The following is a 19770-nucleotide window of genomic DNA, read 5'->3' as shown; positions in this document are numbered from 1 at the left end:
CCTGCAGGGCTTACAACTGAATCACCAGGCAAAGAGGTTAGAGCACAATAACAATTTTATTTCAAACAACATTGATGGGATTGCATCTTATACTCTTACCAAACACGTTCAAGTTTGTTAGAGGCTTTGCGTCACAAATCCTCTGAACTGGGTAATGAGGGAACAGGCGTGAGGGTGGGGGGCTTGGTCTCTTCCTGTCCGGGAAGCTTTGCACAAGCTTTAATAGGCCGCAAGAAACCACTCTTGTAAGTTTGGTTAGTCACTGGACTGGTCTGTGGAGAGTAGAGGCAGGACGCAGGGGGCTGGATCGCAGAAAGTGGGCGTGACAGTTTACCCAGGAAAAGAAAAAGTGTTGGAGGAAAACTGGGGAGAATGGATTGACTGTGTAGGAAAATTCTGAGAGGACAGGAGAAACAAAAGGAAAGGAAGTTCAGTTGAGTAAATTAGCCGCAGCCTTGGGCTTAGCAGCTGCTTTCTCCACCAACCAACCAACCACAAGTAACCTCTGCAAAACCAGTGGCTGTCGGAGAGCCAAGGACCAATAATCAGGGCACTAACTTTTAAAAAATGTCCCCAAACCGCCCTAGCCGGTTTGGTTCAGTGGTTAGAGTGTATCCTGGGTTCGATTAGGATTAAAAAAAATAAAATAAAAATATCCCCAAACCTTTCTAGTTTCAGTGGGGAGGGGAGGAAGGATAGACTAGTCATGCATGTTACTTTTCAATATGTAAGGCATAATGGTGAGTGGTCTAGAAACCAGAGAGACTAGCTCTGAAACTCTGTGCCATCGCTTCTTAGATGTGACTTTGGACAATTTAAGATTTTTTTGAGTGTGTTCCTCATCTGCAAAATAGATATTAAAGGTATTCGCTTCTCGAGGTTTATTAAATGAGAATGTTTGATATAGAGCCAGGCACTAGTTGGCACTCAGGAAGATGGTATATGATTCGTCCTTAGGAATCCAGGGAATACAGAAAAGCACATCCTAACCCTACCTCTGTAATACATCCACCTTAGTCTTTGCTTTTCCTACTCCACAAGCTTCTCAGCGTTCAGCAGTCTCAGAACTAACATTCAAGCACAGAGCTAAGGTGGGTCAGAAAAGTGGTGGGTTGGGTGAGGTGAGGAAGGAGCCTGCCAAAGGCAGGACCCCTCCCCCCCAGGTGAACAGCCTGAGCCCGGGATTAAACAAGACTCCTGACTGCTCATTCCCCAAAAAGCAGCAAGTGGACTCGTGTCCAGGCGGTGATCCTGCCCACCAGAGCTGGGAATGACTTTCAGAAACGAGTCAGCGTGCCTCCAAAAGGTAACTTAGTTGAGAAGTCGTTGTCTACTCAAAATCAAACATCTGTAGGACGAGATTCCAGACTTGTGTGCACGCCGGGCTTACTCCTCGACGCTCCTTCTCAGTGTTGTTCCTCTTAACCCCGGCGCATCCGCGTCCAGGGCCCTCTGCTCGCTCCTCGCGCCGAGACGCGGCCGGGCCGAGATCGGCCGCCTCTGCTCCCATTCCCTTCGGCTCTCTCGCTCCACTCGGTGACCGGAACCTGCGGCAGCCAGTCCCTCCCCACCAGCGGCCCGCCGCCGAGTCCCGATACGTCCCTCCAGGGCCCGCCAGGCCGCAGCTATTCTTGCAACACTCCGCACCGCGGCACCTCAAAAATAACCCGCTAGGAAATCCCGGTCGGACCGGCGCCAACAGGCCGCACGACCCCGGAAGCCGGGCGCAGGGGACACGGCCTTGGATGCGCCCGCCGCGCAGGCGCCCGGAGGAGGCTCGCACCGCTCCGGCGCGGCTTCCGGGCCAAGATGGCGGCCGCGTGGCTGCTGCTGCGTGCCCTCCGCCAGGGCCCGGGGCCGGGTCCCGAGCGGCTGCGGGGCCCCTGCTTGGGCTGGGGCTCAGGCCTCTACGTTGGGGCCGGGAGGAGGTGGCCGTACTTTGTCCACAGGACTCCGATGGGTGTCGCCGGGGCTGGAGGCCGGGCCCTGCAGGTAACCCCGGTCGCGTAGATGCTGCTCCGGCCGGGGCGGGGAGGAGGCAGCGCATCCGTACAGGCCCCGGCGTGGGTGTTTCCAGCCCGTACTTGTGTATTGATATTTTCTGCTTGTCTTCCTTGCGTTTTAAAATTTAAAACAATAAGGTTTTCACCGTTTTCTAGCAGGAAATTATACAGTAATCCTGTTCTAGATTATTGGTCACTTTCCTGAACCTGAGGGCAACTATGGATATGTTACGCTTTTATTTTTTTGCTTTTTCGTTCAATTGAAAACATAATTTATTATCTTAAGTCTGACCCTTTGCTTATTCTATAAAATAAGGGCTGAAATAGACAACTCACACATACTTGTGAAATCTAAGCAAATCCTCTCACCAATGGCTATAATAGTAATAAACTAAGCAAGCTGGTTTAAACAGTCTTTGGCGCTGACGTTGAAGAATGACAATTTTGTGTGTGTGCTCTAACACACTGATGTTATTTATTAAGCCCAGTCCACACTCTATGACCTCCTTTATATGACCTCTGGTCCTCAGTGAGCCAAGAATAGTAGTAAATTAAATGGAACAATAATTGTATAGACTAGGATTTTCATTCTATTGCTAAAGGAAATTGCATGTAATGTGCAATTAAAAAACAAGTGGCCCTGGCCGGGTAGCTTAGTCGGTCGGAGTGTCCTCTCCATATGCCAAGGTTGTGGGTTTGATCTCTAGTCAGTACACAGACAAGAAGTAACCAGGGAGGCCCTGGCCAAGTAGTTCAGTGGGTTAGATCCTGGTCAGGGCACATACAAGAATCAATCAATGAACAGGTAAATAAGTGGAACAACAAAATCAATGTCTCTCTCTTTCTCTCTGTTCCTCTCTCCTCTCTCTCTCTAAAAATCAATCGATAAATAAAAAATTTTTAAAGTAACCAATGTACGCATCAATAAGTGGAACAACAAATAGATGTTCTGTCCCTTCCTCCCTCTCTCTCAAAATCAGTCAATCAAAATAAATAATAAATGAAATTGCCAGCACAGACACAGAAAAAGTTAAATTGGCCTTAATAATATGAAACACCCCCTGACTGGTGCGGTTCAGTGGTTAGAGTATCGGCTTGTACCCTGAAGGGTTGAGGGTTCTATTCCCGGTCAAGGGCACATACCTGGGTTGCAGATTCCATCCTTGGGCCTGGTCAGGTGAGTTTGGCAACCAGTTGATGTCTGTCTGTTTCTCTTGCTCCCTTCTACTCCCTCTCAATAGAAAAAATATCCTCAGATGAGAATTAAAAATATATATATATATACTAAACGCATTCAAGTGGGAGAACGCTCATCTTGATAACAGAACTTTGTAAGTATAGACTGGTAAACTACTGTAGTACCTGGAAGTGATCTTCAATGATTGGTTGTGTGGAGGTGTCAGGAGCAAAGGGTCTGGGCAGTGACCGCAGCCTTTAGGAGCCTCTGCTCTTTTTGTCTTGTGGGAGAGTTGTGAATCTGGCACAGAATGGTAGCCAGTGCTCCGTGCCTTTAGTTCAGCGTTTCTTCGACTTGATCACTTGCTTTTAATATTTTGATTTTTTTTTTCTTTTGATGTTATGTTACAACTTTGAAATAATGCTGTTAACATTTTAGGCCAGTATAAACATTAAAAATAAGTATTTGGGCTTTTAGAAAAGGTTTTTCATTAGGGAATTAGTCCACATTGCTTTGGTGTGCTGTGATGTTGGTATGACTGTTTCTGGGTATCATTCTTTTTTCAGAGTTTGCAATTGCGACTGCTAACTCCTACCTTTGAAGGGATCCATGGACTGTTACTGAAACAGCATCTATTCCAGAATCCAGTTAGACTCTGGAAGATTTTAGGTATGTATCTATTGAAAGACAAGTGACAGCCTGTACCATTTGTGAATAAATTAGGATAATGTTGCTGGTTTGACATTGACACAAAAATGAAATCACTAATAGGACCTTTGGCTTCTATTTATCTTGAGCTCTTAGATGCTTTGAAATGAGATTTGCAAAAGGGAAGATTATCTGTCGGAACATGCCATTTTTGCTTATTTTGAGTCTGTTTTTTTTTTTTAAATATATCTTTATTGATTTCAGAGAGAGGAAAGGAGAGGGGGAGAGAGAGACAGAAACATCAATGATGAGAGAGTCATTGATCAAGCCCACAATCCGGGCATGTGCCCTGACCGGGAATCGAACCCCAATCACCTGGATCCTACCTAGGTCGATGCTCAACCGCTGAGCCATGCCCGGCCGGGCTTGAGTCCTTTTTTTTAAATTCTGGTGTATAGCAGTAATTGGGCTGCTTGAAAAGTTTTGTCATGTTCTCTAGCCAGCTCCAAGAACATTTGTAAAGATTTACAAAGTGGCTCCTATGTTTTATATCCAGAAGGTAACTGGAAATAATTTGCTCTCACAATAGAGTTGCACTGTTTAGTGAAACTGACATTCTGCTTTGTCTCTCTTGACCTTAGGTCAAAGGATCTTAAGGATTGAAATCTGTAATTTTACTCCCCTTTTATCCATTTGGAATAGGGAAAAAGTTAAATCTTCCAACTCCTAGTGTACATTAAACAGCCTGGTGTCCACACATGGTCAGGGAAAGCTGTGACTTGGGGAAAGCAGTTTGCACATCTGCTGTCTGTGTTTTCTCATTTAAATCTACACATGCACTCAGTGGCGCACACTTCACCCTTCAAACAGCCTGATCTGTGTCAAGTGGCCATCAAGGTAGTTTCACTTGTGTTTCTGTTAATGCCTGTGAAGAAAAGTACAGCTCAGTTATAGCTTTAAGAATCCTTTCCCCCCATTTTTAACACTGATTTGTTCAGGCCTTGGATAAGACAGAGCCTTTTGTGTGAGGAGTGTTATGTGGTCCTGTTTTGGTGATGGTGACAGCTGGCTCACTGCCTTACTGCATGTGCTAAAGCCACTTGTGTCATTCATTTAAGTTCATTAAAAGTGACTGTATATGTTAGAGGGATTGTCCTCCAACAGACTCATGACACTTTCTTATGTTCATAACTAATTTTCATTTCCTCGTATTGACTAATTTAAATGACAAAGGTACTTCATAAGTTGAAGTAGTTTGTTATTCTATAATTTTAAATACTATATACTAAGAGTGATAGAAGGAAATGCTCTATTTCAGACTTCTAAATCATAGGGATATAGGTTTTAGGTAGTCTCTGTTTTGATTTGGTTGTTCCAGAACACACTCTTCTGAGTGTTTCACTGTTGCTGCCAGTCTTGATTGTTAAACACTTTCCTTATTCCTTGTAGGTGGCACTTACTATTTTAACACCTCGAAGAGGAAACAGAAGACTAAGGACCATGATAAATCCAAGGGGAGGACTCCTGAAGATGATGAAGGTAGCTCTATTGGATGTTCTGGAATGATGGCGAGCTTGGTTGTCTTCACATGCACATTCTAGTCTAAGCAACAGGAAACCTATCTTAAAAGTAGGGCAAGCCCAGACACGTGTGCTCCCCTTGCTCTGAGTATACCTGCCCTCAGTCTCTAATTCTGTTGCTAGATCCTTCCTGTCTGTCCTTTTAGAGACGCTTCCATCAGCACCTGTGTCTCTTGTCCTCTTCAGAATGCCTAAAGGCAGGTGGCATTTCTGTTCTCTGCATGGAAAAAGTGAATCTTGGATCTAACCTGAACTCAGAGTTCTGGGGCAGGAGGAAGGTGCTAGAACTCCTTGGCTGAACTCACCTCCATACACACCTAGTTAGTGTTGTAACTGCTTCCCGACTTGAGAAGCAGACCCCAGAGGAGAGGACAGTGCAGTGTGTGGTCTTGAAGAAAGTAGGAGATCACTGTCCTGTAAGAGGACCACTGTGAACCTGTGTCAGCCTCCAGCCCTAGTTCACAGTGAACTCAACTGCAAATCTTAAATTTCTTCTCTACTCTGAAGTTAGGATTGGATGATTATGTGAAGGGAAATAAAAGGTAAGTTTGAACTGAGTTGACCTTTAAGGTGAAAGGTGGCTGCTCGGAGCTGATAATAATGAGAATGAATGAACTGGGGGCAGCCTGTGCGCTAAGGGTGCGGGGGGGGGGGGGGGGGGGGGGGGGTGTGTGTGTGTGTGTGTGTGTGTGTGTGTGTGTGTGTGTGTGTGTGTGTGTGTGTGTGTGTGTGTGTGTGTGTGTGTGTGTGTGTGTGTGTGTGTGTGTGTGTGTGTGTGTGTGTGTGTACACACACACACACACACACACACACCTGGTTTTTGTTTGAAAAGAACTGAACTTTTGTGAAGAAAACAGAACAGATATTTATTGGAGTACAAATCTAAGCTGCCCTTTTATTGTGTTTAGACATTCTTTTTTCTTTTTTAATCTATTGATTTCAGAGAGGAAGGGAGAGGGGCAGAAACATCAATGATGAAAGAGAGTCATTGATTGGCTGCTTCCTATACGCCCCCCACTGGGGATTGAGCCTGCAACTGGGGCATGTGCCCTCACCCGGAATCAAACCTTGATTTCCTTGATCATAGGTTGATGCTTAACTGCTGAGCTAAACTGCTGGGCTGTTTTTAGACATTCTTGCAGAGCTGTCTTATTTAACACCAAGCTGTATCTTTTGACAATTGTAGACATGTGTCTATGGACAGATGGTTGTGAGTCACAGAATTGCTTTAAGCTTCTTTCACGTGGAGTGTGGTAGGGTATTATGTGCAAAGCAATGAGGAACAACAGTTGATTTGTGCACTGCAGCCACCCAGCCAGGAACAGGGACTTACAAGTTCAGTGTCTTAAATGTATCAAAAGTAGACATTATGATCATTTAAAGCCTCTGAAGGAGATGTTGGCATGAGCTGCATTCAGGTCAGTGTGTTGTAGTTAGTTTGATGACTGTCAACATTGTTAATTAGAAAACAAGATTGAAAATTAAATATTTGAAATAGATGGTTTCTAAGTAGTTAGTACTCACCTGAGAGCATAAATTTGCTTTCCAAAGTAAGTGGTAGCCTTTATTTAGCTGCCTTTTGTGAATATGAACTTTAAATATTAGATTCATTACTATAATCTATTACAAGAAGATACATATCAGATTTACCTTCGTGTTTTCAAAACGATTACTAGGACAGCCTTCTCAGTAGGCTTCATTTGTAGTATGTGTTTTTTTCACCTTTTGAATTTCTTTATTCTAATCTTCTCTGTTTTGTCATTTGTGTTTTAAGCTGATTTAAAATGCTTTTGAGCCTGGCCAGGCGTGGCTCAGCGGTTGAGCGTCGACCCAGGATCCAGGCAATCAGGGTTCGATTCCTGGTCAGGGCACATACCCGGGTTGTGGGCTTGATCTCCAGTCGGGGGCGTGCAGGAGGCAGCCGATCCATGACTCTCTCATCACTGATGTTTCTGTCTCTCTCTCCCTCTCCTTTCCTCTCTATGAAATCAATAAAGATATTTTTTTTTTAGAAAAAGCTTTTGAATTCCTCTAAACTGATTGTTGGAGAGGAAGGTGGTGTGTTTGTGGGTGATACCTCTAGGCAGTGTAGAGAGAAGCAGGTGTACACTGAGTTCCAGCTGTGCTCTTGTCCTTGGAGAAGTCACCACATGTGTAGCTTGGTGTGGACCTCCCACCCCAGGCTTTGGGCTGAGCCCTGCGTCTCTCCTGAGTCCTCTCTGCTCTTCCCTTGAGCGGACAAGCATGTTTGTGTGTGAAGAAACACATGGATTGTAGGAAGGACAATTAAATGGCTGAAGCTTTGGTTGCTGAGATATGTCTGGACCACCTTGGGCAGAACTGGTGAAAAATTGTGCTTGCATTTCTTGATGGGCTTCATTAACAACAAGTCTGGTAAAATCTAGTTGAAGTGTTGGGGAGGATGGCCCACACTGCACGGGTGAGCTCCACAAGAGTAGTTCTAGGGCCTCCTTGCATAAACAGATGTGCCTGATGGTTGTAAGGACTGGGGTAAGTGGGCCATGACCATGGAAAGCACCACATAATTAAAATACAGCATCTCCCCTCCACTTTATCAAAGGAAGGGACTTATCTGATTGGGAGACTTGGGAAGAAGACTGTGTTCTGGCCTTTGGTGGGTCACTAAAACCCAGCCCACCTGTAGGATTCTGTTTCCCAGCTGTGCTCTGGGCCAGAAGGAAGTGACCCCTGTACATGCTTTCTGTCCCTCCCAAAAAGTTTCTCCCTCATTCCCTCCTTCCTGGAGTGTTATACTGTCCACTGTCTGCTGAGGTTGACTCACCTCCCCTGAGGTTTCCATCACATCTGAGTCTTCGGTTTTTTTCCATCCCTAGGAAGTGAGCTTGAAGCTATCTGTATCCTAATTGGGCTATTAATAACTGAGAAATGTGATTTGGGGGGAATTTATCTGATGAATCTGAGAAGGAATTGTTCTTTGAGAATAGTTTAGAATTCAGTGGTCCCCAATATATGTCTCATGACTAAACAATATATCTTGTACTTTTAAAAATATGTGTTGATTGATTTTTAGAGAGAGGAAAGGAGAGAGAGAGAGGGAGAGAGAGAGAGGGAGACATTGATGTGAGAGACATCGATCGGCTGCCTCCAGTACATGCCCCGACCAGGGACTGAACCCGCAGCCTAGGCATGTGCCTTGACTGGGAATCGAACTGGCGATCCTTTGGTGTATGGGACGACACTCCAGTCAACTGAGCCACACCAGGCAGGGCTATCCTATAGTTTTTAAATGCAGTATTTTTAAATGTTATTGTGATGAATGACAAAACTTATTTGAATGTTACTCATGATAAATAACAACATAGTTGTGGAGGGCACATGGGGTCTTCAGAGGGATTGGAAAGGTATTATCCCTTAAGGCAGGTGGTGGTAAAACGTATTTGTTTTATTGTTATTAATAATTTACACATGTCATAAGTACTCTGTCGATGTCTAGTATCTAATCAAACCTGGAACCTGGAATACCTGAATTCATTATAGCTTGTGTCAATGTGTTTTCAGTGAAGGGGTTTACTGTGTAGCTGCACTTTGTGGTGGTCCTGGGAAGTTTTTGTGTGTGTGTTTTTTAAATGTTTTTGTTGATTTCAGAGAGAGAGGAAGGGAGAGGGAAAAAGAGTAAGAGAGAAAAAATCGATCGGTTGCTTCCTGCACACACCCACCCTGACCCGGGATCGAATCCACAATCTGGGTATGTGCCCTTACTGGGAATTGAACTGGCTTCCTTTCGGTGCATGGGACAATACTCAACCAACTGAGCCACACTGACCAGAGCCCTTTTTTTTAAAAGATTTTTATTTGATTTTTTGGGGGGAGAGAGACATCAATGTGAGAGCAGAACATTGATCAGCTACCTCCTGCACACCCCCGCTGGGAATCGATCAGCTACCTCCTGCAAGCCCCCAACCCAGGCATGTGCCCTGACCAGGATTCAAACCAGCAATCTTTTCAATGGACAGGGACGATGCCCAACCAACTAAGCCACACTGGCCAGGGCCTGGGAAGCTTTTTGACTTTAAAAATGGTTTCATATTATCTAAGCTGGTGGGAACCCTGAATGGAACGTTGGTGACTTTGAATTGCTTGTGACTAGTGTTTGTCTCGAATCACTTTGTTGAAAAATATGCCAAGATGTACGATCTTATGGGAGATGAGACACCACTGTCTCAGTGTTGAGCTTGCCTGATGAAAGGTTGTAAGACATAGAGGGAAGCTTGGCCTGTAGCCTGTATCTAACACTCCTATGATCCCTGCTTACAGAGGAAAGGAAGCGCAAGGAGAGGGAGGACCAGATGTACCGTGAGAGGCTGCGCACGTTGTTCGTCATCGCCGTTGTCATGAGCCTGCTCAATGCACTCAGCACCAGCGGGGGCAACATTTCCTGGAATGACTTTGTCAACGAGATGCTGGCTAAGGGCGAGGTGCAGCGGGTCCAGGTGGTGCCTGAGAGTGACGTGGTGGAAGTGTACCTGTACCCTGGAGCTGTGGTATTCGGGCGGCCTGTGAGTGATGGCGAGGGCATGAGCGTGGGAAGACCTGGGCATGTGTGCATCCCCCTTTTCACTCAGCCCCTGCCCACCGCATTGTCTTAGTTGTCTTATTTGAGGTTTTCTTAAAAGAAGATGTGAATATCTTGATTTAAAGGAGGATTTGTTGAAGGTTTTTGAGTGATGGCCCACTAAGACGGAGCTTGGAATGGGGAGAGGCAGTGTTGTCTCCAGAGAGAAGCTAGTGGGGTCTGCAGCTACCATGATGCCTACATGCCAAGAGGAAGAGTTGGAAGTAGTGGAAGTAGTAACATAGTGGCCACAGTGGTGACTGCCAGATACTAGGGACTAAGGAGTAGGAGCCAGTTTCAGTCTTGAGGTTTTGCTCAGTTGGTTTGGGCGAGTGGTGCAGTGCTGGCCAGAGGTCAGCAGACAGGGTAGCTTTGGCAGATGCAGGAGAAGTAAGGTGACTAGGGGTTGGCTAAGCAGAAATCTCTTGGGGGGTCAGAGTGGGGGCAGGAAAGAGCACTGTGAGTGGGTAGCTAAAAGACTGAAGTCAGCAAAGGCTGGCCCTCAGACAGGAACAAGAAAGAAAGGGAATGAGGGACCTTTTTCATCTCCCACCTCAGGCACTCCCCCCTGCCCCCAGGAGAGAGAGAACCCCAACATGGTCAGAACTGGAGAGTAGTGCTTTAGCCAGAGAGGTGGCAGATACTGCAGAGGGGTCAGGAGTGTGGGACTTCATACCATGTAGGCGGTTAGGCATCAAAGATGGGGAAAGATGCACCCTAGTGACAGTGGCCTAGTTGTCTGGCACTGCTGGGAAATGAGATGAGGCATATGGAAACTGGGCCCCATAAGCTTGACTATGTGAAAACCCTGGGCACAAATGAATCACTCTTTCCAGTGTCTGATTCCCTTCCATTCTCCAGTAACCACAGCACCATAGTTAGGTCCAAGAAAGGTAACATTGATACCAGAATATATTCTTTCTCTTTTTTTTTCATTCAGGACTAGAAAGCTGTCTTTTAAATTAAAGTATGGTTGACCTTTAATATTCTATTAGTTTCAGGTGTTCAACATAGTGATTTGACATTTATATACCTTATGAAGTGATCACCACAAAAAATCCAGTATCCATATGTCACCATACAAAGTTATTATTGACTGTATGCCCCATGCTATACTTTACACTCCTGTGACTTACTTGTTAAGTAGTTACAAGTTTGTACCTTTTTTTAAAAATATATCTTTATTGATTTCAGAGAGAGGAAAGGACAGGGAGAGAGAGAGACAGAAACATCAATGATGAGAGAGTCATTGATCGAGCCCACAACCGAGGCATGTGCCCTGACCGGGAATCGAACCCCGATCGCCTGGATCCTAGGTCAACGCTCAACCACTGAGCTACGCCCGGCCGGGCCAAGTTTGTACCTTTTAATACCCTTCACCTTTTGCCCATCACTCCCACCCTTCTGGCAACTATCAGTTTTTCTATATCTATGAGCCTGTTTGTTTTGTTCATTGTTTAGTTTTTTAGATTCCACATATAAGTAAAATTATATTGTATTTGTCTTTCTCTGACTTGTTCAGCAACCGAGGCCAGCAAGTGTTCCAGCACAGGTCATGGTCACTGTGTTGTGACTGGTGGGTCCTCTTGTCTGCCTCTCCATCTGGCCTATTACCCCGCGAAGTGGAGCCTGGCTGGTTGCTCTCATGGTGACAGTTACCTGCAAGAAATTTTCTGTCCCACCCGTGCTCCTGCCACTTGAGGGTTGTACAGATGTTTCTTCTGTGGAGGCTTCAGACTAGCCCAGGAGCAATCAATCCCTGTGACCAGGTCAACTCACTGAGAAGGGACTTGGGGACTCAGCGTTGATTCCTAGACTGGTTTTGAGCTTCCTTCTCAGTGAAGCCTGTATACCTGGGGGAGGCAGTGATTTCACTTTAGGAAACTTTCTGTGGGCTCACTCTTCCTTAGTCTCTTCTCTGTCTGGGAAAGGTTTACTGAGAAAAGAGATACCCACTCAGTTGAATTTCGGATTCAGTCAATGGTTAAACACACACCTTCATATCATTACTTTAGGAAGTGGACTGTGTCCCCAATCCAGTAGTGCAGACTTGTCACAGTGTACCCATGGTTAAGTGGGGCAGGGTGCTGAGTTTAACATGCAAATGCATCTGTCCATTTTCTTAGAATGTTCCTATTTGTGAAAATAAAAGAAAGCATATATATTAAAATTTTGTTGTAGTTGTATTTGAGACATCTGAAGTTTTTTAGATGTGGAAGTAGTTTCTGAATGACATCTGTATGTTTGGGTATTGGCAGTCTGTCCTGTTCATCACTTTCATAGTTCCTCTGTCTTCTGCCCCCAGAGGCTGGCTTTGATGTACCGAATGCAGGTGGCAAACATCGACAAATTTGAAGAGAAGCTTCGAGCGGCTGAAGATGAGCTGAATATCGAAGGCAAGGACAGGATCCCGGTTTCCTATAAGCGTACGGGATTCTTTGGAAAGTATGTTGGTCAATTTTGTTGGCCCTTGAACTGACCCAGGCTTCGCTTTGTAATGCAAGAAACAAACCACAAACAAAAATTTCAAACTTCCTTCCTACAGTTAACCTAGAGCCCCCAGTTAACTAGACCTTCTTGTGGGAGGTTAAATAATGTATGGGTGAACAACATAGTACTGGGAAATTTGGAAATGTGTGAGCCTGTTGGAATTTGTCTTAGTCACTTGCTTTAGTTGTCTGGTTGCATTTATGAATTTAGCACATTGTGGGTTGCTGCTTTCTACAAATAGGAAAATGGAATAGAAAGGGGAGAAGCATGGATATCCAGCAGAAATTCTTGGTTTCGTGTTGCAGAAAGAAATAGAGACCATAGGCTACAGACCTGCAGACTCCTTACTGGAAGCAGATTAATCAGTATAGTTGGGGGGCTCTAACTGCATGCTGGGACCAACAGTGGCTGAAAGCCATGTGCAGAGAGGTTTACTGTTGACTCATGGACATGCTTTGTAATTCTGATAAGACTCAGTGACTGGCAAGCACATCTGTGAAATGATGTGTCTCTAATTTCTACAACCCACTGGCTCCTGAAGGCACAGGGCTCTGAGGCTTCACCTCTGGTTTGTCGTAGGAATAATAGGTACAAAGCAGACTGGGGGCTTCCCCTTTTCAAGTGAAGGGCTGACATCCCAGGGTGTACTCTTTTTATTTTTTTTATTGATTTATTTTTAGAGAGAGAGAGAGAGAGAAACAGAATTGTTGTTCCACTTATTTATGCATTCGTTGGCCGATTCTTGTATTTGCCCTTGCTGGGGATTGAACCCACAACCTTGGTGTATCAGGATGACACTCTAACCAACTGAACTACCTGGCTAGGGCCTAAACCAGGGTGTACTCATTATTCTAGGCTTATCCTAACTTAGTAAACAAAATTAATGGCCTCCTTTTGAAAACAAAATTTATTGAACATTGAAACCTGCTCTTGTTGGTTTGTTAGTTATCACAAGGCTCTAGGTAACAGAGTGAGTGTGTGGCATCAGCTATTCTGGCGTCACACCAAGGTTATATATACTGTATCTCCAGTGTTTCCACACTCCATCTGACAGTTTTGGAAAACTTTATGAAAAAGGGTATTTGGTGAAAACTGGACAAGGAAACCCATTTTCACAACCGTTTGTTCTACATGTTGCTCTCAGAGGGGTAGCTCTTCTCGTCTTTGAAATGTCCGTTGCCCCTGGTCCCTGACTTTGTAAAGCAAGATTGTAAGCTGCCTGCCCAGCTGCCACTCCTGAGCTTATAACTGCCTCTCTTTCTTGCACTAGTGCCCTCTACGCCTTGGGGATGACAGCGGTGGGCTTGGCCATCCTGTGGTATATTTTTCGTTTGGCTGGAATGACTGGAAGGGAAGGAGGATTCAGTGCTTTTGTAAGTTGTACAAATCACATCTCACTGAACTTACAGTCTTAGGATTTGGGTGGGTGTTCTGGCTGAATGCTTTTCCCATAAATAACAGAATATAAATATACAGTGAAAATGAACCTGTTGCAGAGGCCAGCCAGGAGCCATAATTTGGCAGTTCATCTTCTGCTTGGTTGATGAAGGTGTACAGTAATCAGCTTTCACTGAGGTCCCCTTTCCTTGACTAGTGGGGTGGCTGAGCCAAGGGAGTTTATAAGGCAGCTTATTCTGCAGTCTTCAACATTAACTGGGCATGACTGTTTTTGGTTTCTCTACTAGCTACGCTGAGAGATTTTAAAGGTTGTGTTTAAAAGAACATCTACAATACACTTTAAAAATATTCTGTTGTTGTGGCATTTGGCATAACATGCACTTCCCCATCCTATCAGGTTGTATGTGGCCAATTAGCCACATTAGCAGAGGGAGGTGTGACCAAGTCTGCAGAGGGCATCTCCTGCTTCCATGCTGGGAACTTTGACAGGGGGAGCAGAAGGTGCCCTGTAACAGATGCAGTGTTATTACCTCCTAGTTTCCTCTTAGACTAGGACCCTATTCCTATGTCTGTAGCTTAAGACTTAACACCCTTGCTTTTAATGGCAGCATGGTGTCTTGTGGGGTTGTACCATATTTTACTCAACCAATTTGATAATTCTTGTGTATTTTTGGCCGTTTATTTTTATTGTTGTATTCAAAGGATACTGTGATGACTTCTATGCACATGCATCATTTGAGTGCCTTTCTAAGTATTTGTCTTGTGTGCCTTCCTAAAAGTAGATTGGCCGACATTTATGCACCTCTCTAAGACCTTTAGCTATCCTGCCAGATTGCTCTTCAGAAATTTACCAATTAACATTTTTACCAAAACTTCCTAGATGAGTGTTATTACATTACTTTTTAAAATTTTTTATTGAATTTATTGGGGTGACATTGGTTAATAAAATTATATAGGTTTCAGGTGTACAATTCTATAATACATCATCTGTATTTACATTACTTTTACAATCAGAAATGCGCAGCAGTGGTAAAATTCACATAGAATATAAGATAGTTTATGCAAAAGACATTGTTAAATTACCTAGTTTGTGTGGAGGAGTTTTGGTTTTATTTTTTAAGGCAAATTGATAGATGCTAGACAGCTTTCTTACTGTTTATGATGCAAAATAAACATTTCTCCTTGTGTGTCTGAAATGCGACCTTAACTGCCATCTGCCTGCACAAGTGGAAAGGGTGTGGGTTGGTCCTTCTGGGTGGTGGGAGGAGCATCCATGACATCCTCCAGAAGTGAGGAGGTGGGGATGCAGGGGCAGGACAAACAGAGCCAGCACCAAGGCTCTCATCTTCTAGCTCTGAGAGTACACAGCGCCCTGCCCTTTGTTTTTTGTGTCTAGAACCAGCTCAAAATGGCTCGTTTCACAATTGTGGATGGCAAGATGGGGAAGGGAGTCAGCTTCAAAGATGTGGCAGGAATGCATGAAGCCAAACTGGAGGTCAAAGAGTTTGTGGATTATCTGAAGGTAAGCACACCTTGGCCCCACCTTCCTGGCCCCTCTGCTGAGAGGAGATGGGCATGAACACTCTCCCAGAGGGGAGAACTACATTAATCAGATGTGTGTGCTGCGTGGTGAGCTCTCTGTGCTAAGGTAGGGAATACGTGTGCCACACATGCTGGTGCCTGTTAAACTGGCAGCACAGGCTAAATGCACAGTTGTTGACCAGCAGAAGGGCTGATAGTCAACCACTGATTGGACTCAAAGCCTCTGGGACACTGGCTTTTCCCAGAACCATGGGCACCATAGCTGCTTCATGTCAGTACATGAATTGACCTTCAGGGGATTCATTTCTTGAAAATTATGTTTGAAAAGCATGTAGTTAGTGTCACATTATCTGCTGCTTTCTAGAGCCCAGAGCGCTTCCTTCAGCTTGGTGCCAAAGTCCCAAAGGGTGCACTTTTGCTTGGCCCCCCCGGCTGTGGGAAGACACTGCTGGCCAAGGCTGTGGCGACGGAGGCCCAGGTGCCCTTCTTGGCAATGGCCGGCTCAGAGTTTGTGGAGGTCATTGGAGGTAGGCATTGCTTGGGTGGCTGCAGACAAACTCGCCTGACCATTGTTCAGGATGGCCCTTCTTTCACGCGTTCTCCCTCAGGTGGCTGAATTAATGAGGAAATGGGGGGAATAGAGAAGGAAAAACAAAACCTGACTTTTGGGAAGCATTGTGTTTATGTAGAGAATTGGGTGATATCTTTGAAGCTGCTTCCACTTGTGGTCCCAGGAGGGTGAACATCCTCTAGGTTGACCTCTGCTCGGATGGGGCCTGGTTTTGCTTGCATGAGTGGACGCTTGCTCAGATTTCATCCTTACTGAGCAGCTCTAGCCCCTGGCCCAAGGGTAGGGTTCATCTCCCATTACTTGTCTGCTTCCTGGTCCTCTGTGTCCCCTCAGGCCTCGGCGCTGCCCGCGTGCGGAGCCTCTTCAAGGAGGCCCGCGCCCGGGCCCCCTGCATCGTCTACATTGATGAGATCGACGCCGTGGGCAAGAAGCGCTCCACCACCATGTCTGGCTTCTCCAACACAGAGGAGGAGCAGACTCTCAACCAGCTACTGGTGGAAATGGACGGTGAGCACCCTCCCCGGTTGCCTCTGCACGAGGAGGAGGGTTTTCAGCTCTTCCAGAACAGTCGTTTTCTATGTAGATCGTGCTGCTTAGGTTCATTGTTCCAGAACCTTACTCCTATGCTAGCAGGCATTTCATTTTTCTCCAACCATTGGTCTGTACTGTGTCTCTACCGTCCCACCTGCTGTAGGCGAGGCAAGATCAGCATGTAGAGAATCATTGTTTAGCAGATCATAACTAGGAACAAGGTCAGTTTAAGAGCTGTTCATCATCTTGCTGCACTCAAGAAACACAGCTTTTAGTTTTAAAAAGTCAAGGGGATAGTAAAGAAAGAAAGAAAAACTGGGAATACAATCGGCGGGTGAGGCCGCAGCAATGCTTTTCAGTCTTGAATGCACCTAGTTGATTGTGTTGTAGTGTGTGTCTATATGCTGTCCCAGTTGAAGGGCGACCGCTGGAGGGTGGAGCAGCACGTTCATGGAAGCTGATGTGTCTGTTGCGTAGAGGGAGGTTCTGTGTTTGCCACCCTTGAAAATGACCTCTGGACTGGCTTCCGCACAACTCTTTTCCTTTTCTTTTTTTTAATGGGAATGACCCAGTAAAGGTGACATGGAATTACTTTCTTTTGAGTTACTTTGTTAAGATCCTCTTTTTGTGTTTGTGTGTATAGATATGGTATATTTATTTTTATTGTGGTGAAGTATTCATATAACATAAAATTTACCATTTTAACCATTTTTTCAATGTACAGTTCAGTAGCATTAAGTACATTCTTATTGTTGGGCAGCCATCACCACCACCCATCTCCAGAACTTTCTCATCCCAAACTGAAACTATGTCCCCATTAAACACTAACTCTCCAGTCCCTGGCATCCACCCTTCTACTTTCTGTCTGTGAATTGGACTATTCTAGGGACTTTGTATAAATGGAGTCATACAGTATTTATCCTGTTGTGACTGGCTTATTTCGCTGAGCATAATGTCCTCAAGGTTCATCCATGTTGTTGCATGTGTTAGAATTTCCTTCCTTTTAAAGACTGAATAATACCCCTTGTATAGATAGACTGTGTTTTGTTTATCCATTCATCTTTTGGTGGACACTTTGACTATTGTGTGTAATGCTGCTGTGAACACGGGCACACAGATATCTCTTCATGTCCCAGCTGTGTAAGATCCATTTTCAGCTTTATTTTCATCAGAATCCTAGTTTATTTTAGCTATTGTAGATGAGGGAGACACTTTTTTCTCAATGTATTTTTGGTTCTAAGAGAATTGTTTGTTTGTGTATTTTCCCTTTTAAAGTGATCTTACTATTTGGATTGTATATCTGTTATTTAGCATATGGACAGTTGAGTTTGATTGTACGTGACTTAAGGGCGAAACTTTTTTTTAACCTCTCATTTTGAAGTAATTCCAGACTTATAAAAGCATTGTAGAAGCAGTCAGAAGAGTTCCTTTATACCTTCCCTCAAGCTTTCAAAGGCTGACATGTCTGTGACTGGAATCTAGGTGTCCACAAAGGTCGCCTCTCAGTCCATGGATGTGCCTTTTTTGGTCCAAGAGCCAGTGCGCCAACACGTCATATTTAGTTGTCCTGTCTCTTTGGTCTCTTCTAGCCTGGGACTGGTTCTGTCTCTTTTTTTGTGTGTGATCATGACACTCTATTTATATATTATTATTATTGTTTCTTAATGTTTTTTACTGATTTTAGAGACAGAAGAAGGGAGAGGGAGAGAGAAACATCAATACGAGACCCACCACCTGGGCATGTGCCCTGACCAAGAATTGAACCGGTGACTTTTTGGTGCATGGAACAACACTCAACCAACTGAACCACCCTGGCTAGGGCAACAATGACACTTTAATAGACCAGTTCCATTAAAGGATGTCCCCACTGTGATGCTGTGCTGTGTTCTCAGGTTGAATTGAGCATTTTTGGCAGGAACAACATAGCAGTCTTGGTGTTCCTCACTGCACATGGCATCACTAGTGCCTCGTCTCTGGTGCTGAGATTCTGACTGAGATGGCCTCCAGTGGGCATGGTGAGGCCTGTTCTCACACATTATTGAGCAGGTCAGATGGACTGATGCATATGGAAACATTTTGTAAGCTCTGTAAGCTCTCTGGTTTTAAAATCAAGGTATAATTTCTAACAAAGCTGAGGAAAGGGGTGCGTTGTTACACTGTAAGCATGGTTCCCCTTGGAGCTGCCTTGCAGACCTCCTGCATCCCCTCTTTGTCTTCCATCCAGTTGTCCATCAGTATTTACTCAGGGACTATTTATGGCACAAACAAGAGCTAAAGAGCTACCTTCCACATGAACAGCAAGCTTTCCTGAGAAGGAATTTTCCAAAACCTCAGTGTCTTTACAGATGTAAGTAGAGCGAGCTGTTGAGAGACACACACTCAGAAATGTACTTTCTAGGCCAGGTTCCAGTGACCCTTACCCTGGGGTCATATGTGCAAGAACCACTCTGACTGTTCCTCCACCCAGTGCCCAGCTGTGGCGATTGAGACCTTTTCAAGTGAGGCACTATTTTATAGTTTAAAAAGTTACCCTCTGCCCTGGCCAGGTAGCTCGGTTGGTTAGAGCTCCATCCTGAAACTCCAAGGTTGCTGGTTTGATCCCCCAGTCAGGGCATGTACAAGAATCAACCAATATCCCTGGACAGTGTGGCTCAATTCGTTGAGCATCTTCCTGTGCACCAAAAGGTCACCGGTTTGATTCCTGGTCAGGCCACATGCCCAGGTTGCTGGTTCAGTCCCTGATTGCGGTATGGGAGGCAACCGGTCAGTGTTTTTCTCACATATTGGTGTTTCTCTCTTTTTCCCTCTCCCTTCTGCTCTCTCTAAAATTAATAAAAACATTTAAAAAATCAACAAATGAATGCATAAATAAGTGGAACCACAAATTGAGGCCTCTCTCTCTCTCCTCCCTTTCTTCCCTCTCCTATCCCTCTCTCAGATCAATAAAAATAAAATAAAAAATTAAGTTACTCTCTGGGTCTCCAACTTTTAAGAAACATATGGAATTGCTTCTCTTTTGAACAGTTTTCCATGATCTCTTAGTGGTGTTTCATCTTCAGTGTGGCTTTGATTATTCCAGAGGTGGTTTTCTAGTCCTGAAGGAATCTGAAAGACCTCTCAGGTCCTGGCTATTGATGGGTCAGGTGGGCAGTTGGTGGAGATGGGCCAGGGCTGAGGGTGTGGGAGCCTGAGGTCTGCTGACAGCTGTGACAGACCATCCTGAGACCCAGCACTGT

At 44.9% G+C, this 19770-nt stretch overlaps 1 protein-coding gene across 3 annotated transcripts in view; it reads left to right on the top strand.

Annotated features, from left to right (window-relative positions):
- The first annotated feature begins 1797 nt into the window (after positions 1–1797).
- Positions 1798–19770, top strand: part of SPG7 (SPG7 matrix AAA peptidase subunit, paraplegin) — a 32329-nt gene continuing 14356 nt past the window's right edge. For 2 of the 3 annotated variants that reach the window (XM_016221057.2, XM_016221054.2), the window contains exons 1-9: positions 1798–1992; positions 3747–3849; positions 5278–5367; positions 9705–9946; positions 12308–12447; positions 13763–13865; positions 15287–15412; positions 15797–15959; positions 16337–16510. In XM_016221057.2, coding sequence (XP_016076543.1) covers positions 1810–1992; positions 3747–3849; positions 5278–5367; positions 9705–9946; positions 12308–12447; positions 13763–13865; positions 15287–15412; positions 15797–15959; positions 16337–16510 — 1324 coding nt within the window. In that variant the 5' untranslated portion in view covers positions 1798–1809. The remainder of the gene's footprint in view (positions 1993–3746; positions 3850–5277; positions 5368–9704; positions 9947–12307; positions 12448–13762; positions 13866–15286; positions 15413–15796; positions 15960–16336; positions 16511–19770) is intronic. The other variant, XM_016221056.2, reaches the window with a different exon arrangement.

The sequence above is a fragment of the Miniopterus natalensis genome, chromosome 18 (assembly GCF_054644295.1).
Source record: "Miniopterus natalensis isolate mMinNat1 chromosome 18, mMinNat1.hap1, whole genome shotgun sequence".
Lineage (NCBI taxonomy): Eukaryota > Metazoa > Chordata > Mammalia > Chiroptera > Miniopteridae > Miniopterus > Miniopterus natalensis.
The sequence above is the reverse complement of the archived record's forward strand: the minus strand, read 5'-3'. Positions and strand labels throughout refer to the sequence as shown.